Source organism: Neovison vison, chromosome 3 (assembly GCF_020171115.1).
Source record: "Neovison vison isolate M4711 chromosome 3, ASM_NN_V1, whole genome shotgun sequence".
NCBI classification, from domain to species: Eukaryota; Metazoa; Chordata; class Mammalia; order Carnivora; family Mustelidae; genus Neogale; species Neogale vison.
This window is the reverse complement of record NC_058093.1, coordinates 32506919-32519468: the sequence shown is the minus strand read 5'-3', so window position 1 is coordinate 32519468 and position 12550 is coordinate 32506919. Positions and strand designations below refer to the sequence as shown.

At 41.9% G+C, this 12550-nt stretch overlaps 1 protein-coding gene across 1 annotated transcript in view; it reads left to right on the top strand.

Annotated features, from left to right (window-relative positions):
• The first annotated feature begins 1237 nt into the window (after positions 1-1237).
• The window catches only part of FARSB (phenylalanyl-tRNA synthetase subunit beta), a 71774-nt gene continuing 60461 nt past the window's right edge, over positions 1238-12550 (top strand). The window contains exons 1-4 of the mRNA XM_044241691.1: positions 1238-1329; positions 7493-7548; positions 10308-10462; positions 12304-12373. Of these exons, the coding sequence (XP_044097626.1) occupies positions 1272-1329; positions 7493-7548; positions 10308-10462; positions 12304-12373 (339 nt within the window). The 5' untranslated portion in view covers positions 1238-1271. The remainder of the gene's footprint in view (positions 1330-7492; positions 7549-10307; positions 10463-12303; positions 12374-12550) is intronic.

Sequence of the window (12550 nt, the reverse complement as noted above, 5' to 3'; positions counted from 1 at the left end):
AGCAGACAGCACTGAGTATCAATTTCTTCTAAAGTCCCTAAAGAAACCTTCCTTAAAAAGGAGCTGCTGCATTGCACTCCTGGGTATTTACCCCAAAGATACAGATGTCGTGAAAATAAGGGCCATCTGTACCCCAATGTTTATAGCAGCAATGGCCACGGTCGACAAACTATGAAAAGAACGAAGATGCCCCCCAACGGACGAATGGATAAGGAAGATGTGGTCCATATACACTATGGAGTATTATGCCTCCATCAGAAAGGATGAATACCCAACTTTTGTAGCAACATGGACCGGACTGGAAGAGATTATGCTGAGTGAAATAAGTCAAGCAGAGAGAGTCAACTATCATATGGTTTCACTTATTTGTGGAGCATAACAAATATCATGGAGGACAAGGGATGTTAGAGAGGAGAAGGGAGTTGGGGGAAATTGGAAGGGGAGGTGAACCATGAGAGACTATGGACTCTGAAAAACAATCTAACAATCTGAGGGGTTTGAAGTGGCGGGGGTGGGGGGTGGGGTGGTGGGGTAGGGGTGGGTGGGTGGGTGGAGTGGGGTGGGGTGGTGGGGGGGAGGTTGGGGTACCAGGTGGTGGGTATCATAGAGGGCACGGATTGCATGGAGCACTGGGTGTGGTGAAAAAATAATAAATTAATAAAATAAATATAAATAAAATAAAAAAATAATTTAATTTTAAAAAGGGGGGGGCTGCTGCAAAGTACAACCCAGGCATAAAACTTACAGGGGACAAGGGAAACTATGTAAGCACGAATAATAAAGCCCAAACTGCAGTCCTGCGTCCACAGCTCATATTTCCACACTTTGCCTCGTAAGATACCGCAAACCCCGCCTGCCCGCTTGCCTTCTCCCCACACCAGGAGAAGACGCGCCCCCAGGCCCCGCCCCTCTACATGCTGTCCCTTGTGCCTCACGTACTAGTGGGTCGTACCCCGCCCACGGGGGGGGGGAGGTTAGACGCATGAGGGCCTTCGCAGTCTGTCCTTTCTACTGCCTATCGAATCATAGCACATTTTCTACCCAATTTTTGCCTCCTTTCTTAGCCTTAAAGTCATTCATAAAACTAGATGGATTTAGAGAGTTTATTTGTGGCAATGTACTTGCCTCCAGAAGAAAAACGAGGCAGAAACTATTGGAAGAAGGCTTGGCAATATTTAAGAGAGCCCGTGCACGTGGTGCCGGGTCCTACGCGCCTCCGGAGCAGAGCGCCGGCCCGTTCACGGCGCAGGCGCAGTGGGGTCTGACTCGCCATGCCGACTGTCAGCGTGAAGCGAGATCTGCTCTTCCAAGCCCTGGGTCGGAACTACAGTAAGTGCCGGCTCCATTACCTGGCTTTGTGCCTGTCCTCAGCGGCCTGGAGCTCCCTCAAAAGGGCTTCGTGGTGGTAACGTTCATTTTGCCCGGCAGGTTTTGGCCTCGAGTGCTCCGGGTGTAGACCGGGCTGGCTGGCTGGCTGGCTGGCCGGCCAACCAGCGGGGCTGGGCTGAAGTAACCTCTCGCAACCAGACATGCCAGGGCTGTCTTTGCATCATTCGCGCCTGTCTAGTTCGTCGTGTCATTCATTCAGCCATCTCCCAAGGAGCATCTGCCGCGGGCTTGCTTGGTGCCAGGGGATCGAGTAGGAATGAAGCCCTGGGTTGCAGCCTGAGGGCAGCTAGTGGAGTGCAACCAGGGCGCTATAGAAACTCTATTTATGAGGGAGTGGAAGGAGAAGTTGGAGCAGGAAGGGGTGGTATGATGTCTGTTTTATTAATGGTTCCTGAGCACCTGTTATGTGCCAGGCACTGTTCTAAGCGCTCTGGGAATATAGCGGTGCACATGACACATGACATGAGGTCCATGTTCACATTCTAATAAGGGAGGCAGACGATGATTACCCAGCACATTAATAAAATGATTCTGGATTACATTAAAGGCTATCAGGGAAACAAAAATACTGTGCTAAGAAGAACCTTACATGCCGTATTAACATCTGAGCTGAGACCCGAATGACGACGAGGAATCTCCTGGGTGGGCTGTCGGCATCTCATACACACTTCGTCTCTCCTTCAGTTCCAAAAACATCCCATTTAGAAAAAAGATGAAATACTAAGTACAATTATCAGAGACCATATGGATGTAGCAGTTGAAATGGTGTCTGCCTCTCCTAGTTATCAGCTTACATAAAGGCTGTGGCAGCTGGTTTGTGAGAGCTATTTTTGGATTTTAGGGCTCAGTATGATAACAGACCCCTAGTCCGGTTAACAGGTACTCCTTCCTAGAATGAGATGTTACCTGAAAATAGTTAGCTTTTAAAATGTTTCTGAAGATGTAAATTTAGGTACTATGTATTCTTCAAGTATTACTTTTAGGGTTCTGCCCTATTCCTTAAAAGTAGAGGTCATGCTCTTGAACTCTGAATTCAGCTCTAATTCTCTATACTTTTTAATTTTTTAATACTTTTTATATGCTTTTTTTTGTGTGTATATTTATATTAACCCATTTTCTTTTTTAAAAAAGTTCTTTTTTACTTTTTCTTTTTCTTTCTTTCTTTTTTTTTTTTAAAGATTTTATTTGTGAGAGAATGAGTACAAGCAGGGGGAGCAGCAGGCAGAGGGAGAAGCAGGTTCCCTCCTGAGCAAGGAGCCTGATGTGGGACTAGCTTCCAGGACACTGGCATCATGACCTGAGCTGAAGGCAGATGCTTAACGACAGAGTCTCCCAGGCATCCCCTTAACCCATTCTTCTAAACCATATTCTCATATACTACTGATGTATGATACGTCTGAATTGCAAAAGATGGTATGGGGCAAATATTTGTTCAAGACCTCTGATTAGTTACTACCCAAGTATCCATTTCTGGGAAAGTAAGACATTCTCTAGGTTCCTATTTACTTTCTTAAAATTTTTATTTTTATTTTTTTAAAGATTTATTTATTTGAGAGAGTGTGTGCACAAACATGGGGAGGGAGGGCAGAGGGAGAGGGAGAGAAGTTCGAGCAGACTCCCCGCTGAGTGTGGAGCTCATTGTAGGACTGTATCCCACCACCCTGAGATCATGACCTAAGCTGAAATCCAGAGTTGTTTAACTGGCTGACACACCCAGGTGCCCCTGTTCTAGGTTTTTAAAATGGTGAGATTTGGGGCGCCCGGGTGGCTCAGTGGGTTAAAGCCTCTGCCTTCGGCTCAGGTCATGATCTCAGGGTCCTTGGATTGAGCCCCACATCTGGCTCTCTGCTCAGTGGGGAGCCTGCTTCCTCCTCTCTCTGCCTGCCTCTATGCCTACTTGTGATCTCTGTCAAATAAATAAAAAATTTTAAAAAATGGTGAGATTTATAACCTATTTACTGTCATCTGATGTTTTAATATATTCTCTAGCAGCCTCCCCTTTTTTTAAGTGAGAGCTTTCAGACAAGCTTGATTTCCCCCCCATAAGTACCCATAAGCTACTGACTCTAAAAACATCAGTCAGAAAGACTGATGTTATTGAGATGTACTTAAGACAGTCAGAAATAACTTACTAGTTTATATTTCATGTTCTTGAAACTTTTGAACTTAATTGGGTTGAGGTCACAGTTGGAAAAGCATGTTGAACAAAGTATCTAGTCTCCAAGTAGTGTGGGTCCATCTTGTTTCTTGCCCTCTCTTAATCAGTCTTCCTCTCTATTTTCCGATTTTCTATTTTCTGTACTAACTCTTTTGTATCTCTTTTTGTCCTAAACTCCATTGTTTCTTCCAGTCCATCCCTTCATGCCTTCCCTTTCAATCTCTTTGCTTACCAGGGATATTTTTCAAGCTGCTTTAGTTTTAGTCGTTTTGCTTCTCTGGGGCAATTTTCTCTCTTTCTACCTCCCCCCCTCCCCCAAAGAATCTGGCAATGTCTTTTTTTTTTTTTTTTAAGATTTTATTTATTTGGGAGCGAGCATGGGAAATGCCAGGCAGAAAGAGAAGCGGGCTCTCTCCTGGGCAAGGAACTGGATGTGGGACTGACCTCGGGACCCTGGGATCATGATCTGAGCCGAAGGCAGACACTTAACTGACTAAGCCACCCAGGTGTCCCTCTCAGTCCGCCTTTTTATCACCTCCGGTGTTTTCTTGTTAACTGATTATTGCTCTTCAGTTCTGGTCCTGCTCTGCCTTGGTGTGACTTGCTGACAGTACTGTCAGAGCCACCTGTGTATGTCCTACAAACCGCTAAGATACAGGCACTTAGGTGCATCATTTTGTTAGGATTATTCATTGCAATTTTGTTGGTTCTTGTTTCTAAGCACATGAAATACAGCTAAAAGGAGTAAAACTGTCTAATTAGGATTCATTGAAAGATTCAATATATTTTTTAAGATTTTATTTATTTATTTGACAGGCAGAGATCACAGGTAGGCAGAGAGGCAGGCAGAGAGAGAGAGTGGGAAGCAGATTCTCTGCTGAGCAGAGAGCCCGATGCGGGGCTTGATCCCAGGACCCAGGATCATGACCTGAGCCGAAGGCAGAGGCTTTAATCCACTGAGCCACCAGGCGTCCCGAAAGATTCAATATTTTAATAACTAAATGATTACTGACCAGATGGCAGTCTGTTACTGCATAATGAATTACCCCTAAATTCAGCAGCTTAAAATAATCGTTTGTTATATGGCTTCTGAGGGTCCAGGATTGGGGAGTGGCTTAGTTGGGTGGTTCTGGCTCTGGATCTCTTATTACTGTGTCATAAAGGTGTCAGGTCTGTAGTCCTCTCAAGGCCCTAAATGGGGTTGAAATCTAATTCCAAGTTCACTCAAGTGGTTATTGGCAGGTCTCTGTTCCTTGCACATTTTTGGTCAGAGACTTCAGTGCCTCCCATCTTGACCTCTCCTAGGACTGCTTGCAATATGGTGGCTTGTTTGTCTCAAAATGAGAGGACCCAAGAGAGCAGGTAATTGAGTGTTCGGAATGATAGAAGCACAGTTTTCAGTAGTATTTCAGAAGTGACATGCCTTCCCTTCCTATCTTCTTTAGGTCACACAGACCAATTCACAGTGTGGAGGGAACTGCACAAGGGTGTGAATAACAGGAGGCAGGTAGTTTGGGAGGCTGACTGCCAGTCTGCCCTCTGGCCCCCAGTGATTCATGTTCCTCTTACATGTAAAATCTACTCTCCCCTTTCCAAGGATTCCAGAAGTGTCATCCCATTACAGCTGCATCTCACAGTCCAAAATCTCCTCTAAATCAGGTCTAGGTGTGGATGAGGCTCTTCAGGTGTAGTTGTGTAAGTATAGCTGTTTGAATATGACAGCTTTTTTCAAGGCATTTGAGGTTTTGATTTACACTTTGCTCAAAGACCACCTCCTGATTCTCAAGCCATTCCCGTTTCCCCCCCATATTTTGTGAGGGCAGCACTCCACTTCCAGGAACTAAAGTCTGTATTCTCTGTTGCTGCATGACGAATTACCCCAGTACACAGGAGTGTATAAGCAAGTGATTATTTCAGTTTGGAGAGCGGAGTGGAGGAGTTACTCAGCTCAGTGGTTCTGGCTCTGGGTCTCTGACCAGGTTGCAGGCAAGCTGTCAGCTGGACCTGCAGTTGTCTGAAGGCTTGGCTGGCTGAGGAATATGCTTCCAGGATCACTTCTGCGGTTGCCTCCGACCTCCGTTTACTCAAGGGTGTGAATACCAAGAGCAGGAATCACTGGGGACATCTGTTGTTCCTGCCCTAGTTAACAGACCTACGCTGGAGACCTGGGAATGCTAGATTCTTCCTGCTAGATTCTTCCTGCTCCCACCATTTCCACCTCCCATCCCTTCGCTGAGCCTTACAGATTCTGCCTTTTTGACGTTCCTCACGTTCTTCCTTCCTTGTACCCACTGCTGCTCCCTCAGTCAGGTCTTCGCTGTGCCTCCCCTGTACTGTTGCAGAAGCCTCCCTGCTCCAGTCCATCCACCACTCTGTCTCCATTCTTCAAAGTGCAGATCTAATCATGCTTTTCTCGGCGGTAAATCCTTCAGGGTAACCCCCACTGCCTGAACACATTCCTGGGCATGTGGGTTCTTTCTGCTTGCTGCATTGTGTCTCTTTATGACTTTATCCTTATGCTTCATCCCTGTTGACCTTTCCAAAGTTTCCATGCTGTTGTCCCATTCCCCACAGTCTCTGCCTGATGAACTAAGCCTTTGTGTGAAGCCTTAGCGGACTCTAAGTGGAGCTGATTACTTTCTTCCTGCCACCTCTGTACCTTGCACTTAACATAACTGTATTTACACATCTGATTTCTTTATTAGAGTAGGAACTGTTTTATTTTTGTAGCCTTGGCACTGAGTATGGCTCTTGGCATGTAGTAGATAACACTTTTAAGTGTCGCATTGAAGTCCATTGTCAGGGTCAGAGTTTTTTTTTTTTTTTTTTTAAAGATCTTATTTATTTATTTGAGAGAGAGAGACAAAGTGAGAGATAGCATTTGAGGGGAGAGGGTCGGAGGGTGAAGCAGGCTCCCCATGGAGCTGGGAGCCCGATGCAGGACTTGATCCCAGGACTCCAGGATGATGACCTGAGCTGAAGGCAGTCGTTTAACCAATTGAGCCACCCAGGTGCCCAGGGTCAGAATTTTAAGATCATCTTTTCACTAGAATATACTAGTAATGATGGTTTGTGTTCAAATTTTTTTAAAGATTTGTTGAATTTATTTATTTGACAGAGATCACAAGTAAGGAGGGAGGCAGGCAGAGAGAGAGGGGAAAGCAGGCACCCTACTGAGGAGAGAGCCCGAAGCAGGGCTTGATCCCAGAACCCTGGGATCATGACCTGAGGTGAAGGCAGGGGCTTTAACCCACCGAGCCACCCAGGCGCCCTGTTTGTGTTCAAGTTTTGATTATGACGGAATTCCCCTAAATGCTGCATGAGGTAGCAAAGTAGAATATAACTTCAAGGACGAGAACGATAGTTATCGGAGACCTACTGTGTTTTGGAGTGCTGTGCAAATCCATTACCTGCGTAATGTCATTGAAATCTTTCCCAGAGTTCCATGCTAAAAAATGGCTGTAAAATGCTACTTTATGGATGAGGCCTAGGTATCAGGAAGTTAATATAAGGTGCCAACCTCTCAGAACTAATGTATGGAATAGTCAGGAGTTCAAATTTTGATTGGCCTGCCTCCAAAGCCTATTATCAGGCCTCAGAATTTTAAATGCTACGACTTAGATGACATTATCCCATTGTGCTGGATCTGTGTTTTGAAGCCTACTTTACGTTTGATAGCTACCTAATAAGTTTTTCTGAGTAAATGTGAGTTTCCCACTGCATGTAACCTAATTCTGTAGTTGAAATTAAAGGAATCAGCCCTCAAATAGTTGTTTCTTTTAAGGGGTTTTGTTTTGTGTTGGTCCATTTTGTTGGTTTTAAAATAGTACTATCTGATGCTTGATACTAGCTTGGTATTGGACAGTTATTAAGAAAATGCAGTTTACATACTATCATTTAAACTGAGCAGATTAAAATTAGCAATCTTTTTTTTTTTTTTTACAGCTGACGAAGAATTTGATGAATTATGTTTTGAATTTGGTCTGGAACTTGATGAAATTGTATGTATTGAATATTTTTAAAATGTTTCACATAGAAGCGTGTTTTTCAGAGGTTTACTGTATTTTGTTATTGTATGGCTAGACTAAGATGGAACATTTGTGGGCTCTTGTGATTTCTGTGCTCTTGGTGTTAAGGGGTTAAGCTCCAGTTCTAAGGGTATCTGTTGCTTTCTTAAAAATCTCAAGAAGTTCATGTGTTAAGTTATATGCAGTCACCTAAGTTATCCGGCTAATGCTATGGAGATGGATAGACCATCTTGAGTAACCCAGAATGAGTGTGTGCTCCCTGGCAGTGAGGTGTCTTTTTACAAATCAGTTATGGAAAGGGGCCTGGGGAGCAATGGAAATGTTGCTTTAGCCAGAGTTCCGGTGGCCTGTGGCTCCTCCTCTTTCACTTCTTCTGTGCTCTACTGCCTTTCCTGTTTCCTCTGTTTCTGTTTCACCAGTGTTAATTCATTCCTAATCATTTTTGTACACATTGACCTTGTAAAGTGATCTTTTAGTTTTTGCATTTGATCTTAATTTTGCATTTGATCCTAAAGGCTGAGATGATTTTCTAGATTTTGAAGAATGGCTTATAAAAATCATTATGAAGCATTTTCCTAGTCTTTTAATTGTATAATTAAAATACTTTTAAAAAGTTTACTTGCTAAATGTTACTAATGATCACATAAGACATTATATTTATAACTAAAATAATAATTTTGTATTTCTGTTGTAATTAATGTTTTTTTCTTAAGCCTTTTATTTTCTTGATCTATTCAGTGTTCTAACAGGAGGTTTAGGCTGACAAAAATGTGCATTGACTCGCCTTGTTTTTTCTGCTGCTTTTTTACTGGTGTTATAGGAAGTTTTTTTTTGTTGTTGTTAATGAACATCTTTATGCTTGAAATTGGTTATGATTTCTTCAAGTTGCTATTAATAGTTAGACTTCAGTTACGTTTGAGGCTGTATGATATCTAAGAGCCTTAGACTGGATATCAGAAAATCTGAGTTCAGGCTCCCATATTCACTAGCTATGTAACCATGGATAACCACATTGCTTCTCGGCCTCCTTTTCATCTGTGAAATGGGGGCTGTGGATTATGATTCCTGAAGATCCCTTCCAGCTTTGAAAGTTCTGTGACCTTTTATTTCTATAAGGATTTTATCAGCCCTTACAGACCCAGTCTTAAGATAGTCTTATGATGAATTGAGATACTGAGGTGATTTAAGCTGGTGTATCTTTTTTGCAAAAAGGAGTAGGCCTTTTTTCTTTTTTAATTCAGATGTCTTAATTTCTCTGCTTACCACATTTTCTCCCCTTTGGCATATGGGTCTCTCCTAAAATGCCTCATCCCCTGTGATGAGGGAGTGACAGTATGACATGAAAGGAGGCAGGAAAAGAAGGAAGAATTAGAATTTAAATAAAGTTCAGTCAAAGGGGTCTGTAGAATTGCTGCCTTTTTAAGTTGAAGAATAAGAGACCTATCTTCTCTCAGGCGTGTATCATAGTGATTCTTGCCAAATGGTTATTTTTAAGAAAATCTGTTATTCTCTGCTAGAATATGATGACTGAGGTATTCTAAGCTTTTGGCTACTGCATTAAAATTATAGTATTGTTTCTTCGATCTTTTTGGTTGCCTTTATTCTTTCTGTTCTATACCTTTACTGTTAGGTTGTTTCCCATTGTGCCTGTAATCTCTGCTAATTTACACCACAGTTTTGATCTCTTCAGATGTTTGTTTTTTGTTTTGTTTTTAATATTATTCTCATGTTGCTTCGAGGCTTGGGTGCCTACTGAATTTAGCTTTTAGAGTCATTGTAAGAAGTCCCATTTATTTGGTGAATTATCTTTATTTACTTTGCCTCTTTGACACTTTTTGTTGTTGCTGCTCTGCGTACTTGTTGGTGGTATTTTCTTTTAAATCTGGTTTGGATAAAGTTTTTTATAGGGGACCAGATTGTAAATCTTGTAGATGGTGTAGTCTCTATCACAACTCAGCTATTACGGTATGTAAGTCACAATAGATAACATGTAAACAAATGGGCTTGGTGATGTTCCATTAAAACTTAGAAAAAGAGGTGGCCAGTGGACCATAGTTTGCTGAACTTTGCTGTAGAGGAGTTACGCTGTTACGAAATGACTGAAGATGCTAGATGTCTGAAGTCAGCAAAAATTTGGGTATTTTCTGTTGCTGTGATAATAACAATATTTTTGTTGCAAGTATAATAAACACGTTTTATTGCAGGAAAAACATGTGTAATGTCACTTTTTTTTTTTTTTTTAATTAAAGATCTACTTTGGGAGAGAGAGAGCGAGGATGTGTGTGCACTCAAGTTGAGGGAGGGACAGACAGAGGGAGAGAGCCTTCAAGCAGACTCCCGCTGAACTGGGAGCTTGCTCCAGGGCTTGATCTTAGGACCGGACCAGTGAGATCCTTACCTTTGCTGAAACCCAGAGCCAGATGCTCAACTGACTGAGCCACCCAGGTGCCCCTTTGTAGCACTAACAATGACTTTTTCCAAAGAATTTGGATTTGTTGGGACACCTGGGTGGTTCAGTGGGTTAAGCCTTCGGCTCAGGTCATGATCTCAGGGTTCTGGGATCAAGCTCCGCATCAGGCTCTCTGCTCAACAGGGAGCCTGCTACCTCCCTCTCTCTCTGCCTGCCTCTCTGCCTACTTGTGATCTCTGTCTGTCAAATAACTAAATAAAATCTTAAAAAAAAAATAAAGAATTTAGATTTGTTTCACCTTATTTTTTTGGGCTTGTTTTAGACTTCCGAGAAGGAAATCATAAGTAAGGAACAAGGTAATGAAAAGGCAGAAGGAGCCTCTGATGTTGTTCTTTACAAAATTGATGTACCTGCCAATAGATATGATCTCCTGTGTTTGGAAGGATTGGTTCGAGGACTTAAAGTTTTCAAAGAAAGGTAAGAGAATATGTTTATTAAAGATGAAAAAAAAGAGACTATGTTTGTTAAATAGTTTGCTCAGTTAGATTCTTTTGCCTGTTATTATCAGCAATGCTCTTTTAAGTCTTTAGAAAAGAACTTGTTGGGCAGGTACACAGCTTTAGGTTTGAATAGAGGGAGGGTTGGACCAGAAGGTTAATGTGGATTGTAGCCGTTTAAAATTTGCATATTGAGTCCTAGCCTTCCATCTGGGCAGCTATTTAAAACTGGAGTTGTTAATGATTTTATGGCTTCTTACAAAGTTTTTAGTGGGTTCATGTGAATTTCCTCAGTAAGCCAATAGCAATAGATGAGTAGTTGGATTTGCTAAGTGTTGGGAAGAAAGTAGAGGTGGCAAAACTTAGTATGCGTTTGCTCAAGAACTTTAAAGAAGCTCAGGAGTGGAGCTTCCTGACTGGAAAGCTGAAAAAGTCTTATGATGGCTCTCAGATCTTGCTCAGGTTAACTGACCTCTAGTTTCAATCTTCTAATTTTTTGGTTTTTGTTTTTGAGAGGGAGCATTTGCCTGCTCTTGCCGGGGGAGTGGGGCTAGAGAGAGGGAGAGAATCTTGAGACTCCATGACCCAGCGTGGAGTCCAGCATGGGGCTCAGTCTCACAACTCGAAGATCATAATCTGAGCCAAAACCAAGAGTCAGACACTTAACCAACTTAGGTACCCAGGCACCCCTCAGTCTCCTAATTTATAATGAGTATTTTCAAGTCCCTTTACAACTATTCATGTAATGAGTATAGAAAGTAATGAGTATATGAAGTGGAAGATGTAAAACTCCTATCAAAAATAATTATTTTTGCTTTCAATGACACATCATCTGGTCAGCTGCAGAAGGAGAGCCACTGGCCGATGGGCTAGACTCTGAACCTGTGAGGTTTCAGGTGACTGATGGGTATTGGTGGAAGGGTGATAGTTAGGCATTTGGCTTACGTGGTTAAAATTTGGAAGGTGGTTCGGTTGGTTCTGTGTGACAGTCAGACCCTCCCATTTTAGGGCCAGGGATGATCCCTTAGAGGCATTTTCCAGACCTGCTTCATTAGGGTTTTCTACTCCTAGTGTCGTTTTGATGATCAGACAGGATTAGGAAAGTAATTTAGCCATTTTGCTACTTGAAGTGTGGTCCGTGGATCAGCGTCCTCTTTATCACGCAAGAGCTTGTTAGAAATACGGAATCTCAGCCTCTACTCAAGACCTATTTAATGAGTCTGTGGTTTAACAAATTCCCCACTTGACTGTGAGCACTTAAGGTTTTTGAGAAGCACTAAATGAAAACAGTAATTCCCAGTCTCTCCTGGTAAGAATTACCTGGACTAGGCCTCAAAAGGTACTGTTTCCTTGGCTTTTCCTTTGAATATCCTGATTCAGTAGGTCCAGATGGGACCAGGGAATCTGTATTTTTAATAAACCCTATTTTTCTTAGAAGTTCAGAATCTCATGGTTGGAATAAAACTTTAAAGGTTATTGAATCTAAAAAAAAGTTAATAAATCTAGTCCCTCAGCTGATACAAATGCCCCCTATATGATTTCTTAGTGGTTTTCTAGCCTCTCCTGATCCTCAAGTGACCAGACATTTCTTACCATGAGGCATCCTATACCATTTTTGGACCACCTTAAATGTTAGAAAGTTTGCATTTTAATATTCAGCCTAAATCTGATTTGCTGTAACTTTGGCCTATTGTCTTAGCTCTATTCATTTTCTGTACTTTTATGCAGAATGCAGTTTACCCAATGTTTTGGTTAAAATTCAAGTTTAATTTTTAATTAATATTAATTAATTAATTAATTAATTAATTTTAATCCTTTTAGGATAAAGCCTCCAGTGTATAAACGGGTAATGCCTAATGGAGAAATTCAGAAATTGATCATCACAGAAGAGGTAATAAGGATAAATTCTTATTTTCCTTTTTAGAAAGTTTCTTTTGAGTATATATTTATGAAGTAGGGAGGGAAAAGGTACGAAGCTGATCCTTCTGCCAAATACAGTTTTCTTTGACATTTGCCAAATATGGACATACATTTATCTTCTAGCTCTTAAAAACTATCAGTTTGTTCC